Source organism: Beta vulgaris, chromosome 5 (genome assembly GCF_026745355.1).
Source record: "Beta vulgaris subsp. vulgaris cultivar EL10 chromosome 5, EL10.2, whole genome shotgun sequence".
Classification (NCBI taxonomy): Eukaryota; Viridiplantae; Streptophyta; class Magnoliopsida; order Caryophyllales; family Amaranthaceae; genus Beta; species Beta vulgaris.
Window position 1 is genome coordinate 41,656,052 of NC_079206.1, and position 5,256 is coordinate 41,661,307.

General features: G+C 31.5%; 1 protein-coding gene across 1 annotated transcript; it reads right to left on the reverse strand.

Annotated features, from left to right (window-relative positions):
• Positions 1–519: 519 nt before the first annotated feature.
• On the reverse strand, positions 520–4,683 carry LOC104908242 (WAT1-related protein At3g18200). Its single transcript, XM_010697336.3, has 7 exons — positions 4,054–4,683; positions 3,816–3,878; positions 3,598–3,714; positions 1,488–1,752; positions 1,231–1,389; positions 1,006–1,157; positions 520–829 (listed from the first exon to the last, which is right to left on the reverse strand). The coding sequence occupies exons 1-7, from the start codon at positions 4,245–4,247 to the stop codon at positions 664–666; spliced, it is 1,116 nt and encodes a 371-aa protein (XP_010695638.1). The 5' UTR covers positions 4,248–4,683; the 3' UTR covers positions 520–663.
• Between the last annotated feature and the right edge of the window lie 573 nt (positions 4,684–5,256).

Here is a 5,256-nt window from a genome sequence, read left to right on the forward strand (position 1 = left end):
CTGGATCTCACAATCCAATACATGTCCTCTTGGTGAAGGGTCTCATTCAAGTCAGTAGATAGGGATGATTATTCAAGGTCCCAAAGGTAAGAATTGCAAGGGTCCGATTTCAGGGACTTTTGGACACCAACTAATCTAGCTAATAATTTTTTTTTTTCTTATGAAAGATATTCTCGAAAAAAAAGGAGTGTTTTTATTGTACTCCTATATATTATATTCATATTTTATTATTGAACAAACATCAATATTATATGAACTCTTATTAGTTTCTTTCTCGCATAAACTTAACATGAAGTGTACTTCAAAGTTATTATATAATGTTGAAGTTAAATCCTTTCATCTAGGACCTCTTTGCTTCATTCATTTTATATGGGTAGGAAAAACATCAATAATTAATTGAAATCGTTGTTCTTTTTGGTTGATTTCGATGATTAACGTCGAAAATACTTTTTAAAACTGATCAACACTATCATATTTCTAATATACTAATAATACAAGAATATACAAAGGGTTGAGCTCCCTAAATAAACTCAAATTTGGAGGCTCAGAGGCCACCAGCACAACATATAGACAACTAAACATGATTTACATTTCGCATTTGATGTGATGCTGAATTTCTCTCTCCTTTTCTCTATAAATAACTCAAATAACTAGTCGTTGATTTCAAGGGATGTCAGACGTAATAAAATCTTCTTGTGCTTCATCTCCATTCTCTATAAGATGCTTAGTCAATTGGTCTTCTGAATCTTGGTTTACCATTATGTACTCCTTTGATTTACCCCATAGTACCAAGTAAAGGCCTAGTGTTATTATTATTGATCCTAGAATCCTGCGGCCAAAAAATATCATTATAAGTTATGTTGATCATCATACAATGAATTGAGAAATGCCAGGTTTACAAGAGATGCATGTAACAATTTTTGTTCACATAAATTTTGATGGTATATTCAGCATACAGAATCATGGTAATTGGTATTGTATTCTTTTAAAATTAGAACGACTTACCCTCCAGAGTAGAGCTGATCACCAAGAAACATAGCTGCCATTATAGCAACTAAGATAGTTTGCACAGGTTGAAATACTGCGACACATACTGGACCTCCTTTAGCAATGCACCATGTTTGAAGGGAAATCACTAATCCAGATGCTACGATTCCCTGAACATATATTATAGTTAGGCGCATGATTTTTTATTTATAAAGGTCAAAATGGAGGCACGAATTAATTTACCGCATACAAAATGGTGTAAACTTCCTCTAATGAAGCGATTTTCCAGTGCTCATAATCTGTCTCTGTGAAAGCTGCAATAGCTAGAAATTGAACTAATCCGAAGAAGCATGTGTAAGAAGTAAGGGATAGTTTTGCTGGGTACTTCTTCAGCACTGATGCCTAAAAATTATAGTAATTATAAAAAGTAAGATATTATTTTGTGCTAATAACAATTAATTTTTCTCTTAAAGGACAAAATGTTAATTGAAGATACTGACCTGATAGACCATCCAACCAGCCCAGGAGCAGCAATGACCGAGTAGGAAAATGCAGCCCCAAGTGAAGTTCTCGGTTGTATTTGCAGATATACCAAACTTTATTTCTTCATTTTCCGCCATCAAATTAACTTGTTGAGGCTGCTCTTTAAGTTGTAGTAATGGAAAGCCTTTGTACAATGTTATAATGGTTGCCCCTCCAACGCTCGCAATGGTTCCCAAAACTTTTGCTAGCCCATGTCTACTAAATATGTTCACTTGTTCTAGTCTACAAATATTAGCATAATATACGAAAATGATAGAATCAGCTAGTGAACTTTACTCAATGTGTTCAAACTTTGAAATTTATGCATTCTAAAACTAGATCTTATCAATGTTCATCCAAATTGAGGTGGCTGTAGGATTTTTGGTTTTTCTTTTGAAAAAACAATATAATTGTAGAAAAGAGGAAGCTATACAAGTTGAGAATCTTTAATAACTGTCTTAATTTCATGCACAAATTTTTAGAAATGTTATCTGATACTAAATTTTAATAATGTACTAATTTTTTTAACTTAAAAAAAATATGAATATAATTCGGGTTTGGTAATTGGTTGTTGGTTGTTTGTTTTTCATTGGTTTGAACAATGGTTTGTATTGGTGGTTTGATTATCACCTCCACCTCTTATTAGTTTACATACTTTTGTTTTGGGTTATCTCTTACTCCCTTCGTTTCCTAAAGATCCTTCCATTTTGACTTTTCATGCATGTCAATACAAAACTTTAAACACTAATATCTTTAATTATGTATTTGTAAAAAAGTATAAAAGTAGATGTTTATAAAATAGAGACGGACCTAACAAGATTACACATGACTATATTTTTTTTCTTATGTATGTATGAATCATAAATAATCGCCAAAGTGATAATTGTGAATAATGAACAACGTCAAAGAGGGAGGATATCTAGGAACCAGTATTAGTTCGCGACTTCTTTTTATCCTGTTTTTGGTATGGACCCACTATTTTTATATTATTATCTTTTGCATAAAATATTATTTTTCTATTCTCACTATCCTTGTCTCCGTTAGCCTACAATAAATTAATATTATATAATAATATCAATTGTACTCAAAAAAGTGGGTAAACTAATAAAAAACCAAAGAAGTATTTTATAAATAAAATCAATTGTTAGTACTGTTGGCTGCTTAATGGGATTTAGAAGCTAAAACCAAAAGTCAATACAAAAACTACTAAAATCGGTCTTTTACTTTTGGCTAAAAGTTAACTTCTTTGCTCCATAAAAAGTTATTTTCCAATGGCCATATGCTTTTTTTACTTGCCAAGGCTAAAAGCGAATGAAAAAGCAACCTATAAAAGCCAATCTGCCGAACAACTTCAATATACTTTCTCCTTTCTTAATAGATGCATTATATTGATTTTAATATTATTTTGAATGTAATCTTGACAATATTTAGTTACTATTGTGTAAAAATACATGTCATTATCTTTTTTTTTTGACGGGAATGTCATTATCTTGATTGCTGTTGGTTTATCACAATGTATTTTTTCAAAATATTATTTTTTCTTTATTTTTACTAGTATATAATTGAAAATATTGATGGTCAAATTTGTGTATAGACAAGTGTGTCCAGTCAATGTGATGCATCTATTAAGAAACAAAGTATATACTACTCCCTCCGTCCCATAATATAAGTCCTGATTCTGTTTTTACACGGGAATTAAGGTAAACTAGAATCTTGTTTTATTTAGATAAAAAGATTCATTTTTATTTGGAAACACTTACATTGTTTTTTTCTTTTTAACAAAAAATAAAAACTTAACATTAATATTGCATAGTTTAATGTGTAGAGGAGTTTAATGGGTTATGAGATTCTATTTTATCATTAATAATGGTGCATTGGAAGCTGAAATTATGAGGACTTTTTGGGAGTTAAATTATTTTCATGAGGGAATTTTGGGTATAATTATTGATTGAAAATAGAAACAAGACTTATATTTTGGGACACTTTAAAAGAAAAGGGGACTTATATTATGGGACGGAGGGGGAGTATTATATACGAAAAGTTCATTAAATAGTAAGAAAATATATAGGGGAGGGAGTAACTAATTACCTTAAGATAGTGGCCAAGACAAACGTAATACCAGGAACAGAATTTTGCATCGCGGATGCAAAAGTGGGAGATGCATAATACAAACCCAAAATGTAGAATCCTTGATTTGCAGTGACCCTGTGAAACAAACATAGTAACATAAACATTCAATAACATCTTAACCAAATTTTCTTTACACTTGGTTCAAATAAACATGGCGAAAGGTTTAGAAGACATACCCAAGAAGTGCTAGAAAGAAAAATTTAACCAACAAGGAGAAAGTAAGAGGCGGTCTCTCTTTCCTGTAAATTGTAAAACCCAAAAATCAGCACAAAAAAAATAAAATAAAATAACAATGCCATAGTTCCAAAAATGATTTGAGATCGACTAACATGAACTATTATAAGAAACTGTCCTTGAGAGGTAAAACAAGAAAATTAAAGGACCACAAGAAGAAAATATAGCAATGACATTTACCTCTCTAGAAAATATGCAATGGGACCTAATAAGAACAAAGCAATGACATTCCTATAAACTGGGTATACAACTTTACTGACTCCGATATTCAGAGCAACTCTGGAGACTATATGATACCCAGCAAAGCATAATTGAAGAGCAAGTAATCCACTTAGCAACTTTGTTTTCTCAGAATATTTATTCAAATTTGCCATTTTGTTTCCTGTATTATTACTTTTTGATCACTTATACTTGATTTTAGAAGAATATGCAGCATTGATGTAGGCAAATAATACTTATATACATAACAGCATAAGATCAAAAAAAAAAAAAAAAAAAAAGGGAAACAATATAGGCTCATTGAAAGTAAAGGACAGCAAGTAGCAGCTATCATGCAATGCATACGTTAACCAAGTGCGTAATTAGAATATTTGCATGTGCTTACTATCTAATGAATTACAAAGTGATGATTGGCAGTTGATTTGGAATATAAATATGGTTATCTCTTGATCTGATTTTGGCAGTTATTTAGGTTCCTCATCTCCATGACATGGAATTATTCTATTTAATGTGAAGTGATTGCATTACTACTGGGTCTGAAACATTGAATCTTTATGAGGAGACAAAGTTCAACTTTGGCATGTTGGCCAGGTACTCACATATGATAATTCTTTTAGTTAGGCCTAATTGATACACCCATGACGTACCAACAACAAATTTAAGAGTGAGATATGTACGGTTGACCTTGTATATAATTACTCATGGTCGATAATTATGAGGGCCTCCATAGAATTAAGGAGATTGTATGGACAACGCCAAATTATAAAAGCTTTTATTCTAGGTAGATTTGAAATACATAATCTCAATTTTACTCATTGTTATTCTATTATGAATACTAAAACAACTACAAGAGGGGGTGAATTGTAGTTGAGAGGAAATTTTCGAATTTAAGTTGCGGAACTAAAGTAACTTAAAAACAAAAGAGAAAAAAGCACACGAGATTTTTACAAGGAAAACTTCATAGGTCCAATAGGAAGAAAACCCTTGACCATGAGAGATTTTGACTCAATATTCTCTTTACTATAATAGGCCAAAAGATTCTTTTACAACCTATTAATGGATCCTCCTCTGTTTCTCTAGGAACTTGTTCCTAGTCACTCAGTTCCTCGTAAACTAATGACACTCACTTGACTTCACTCGAAGTCTTCTCTTTTTTCTCTCTTG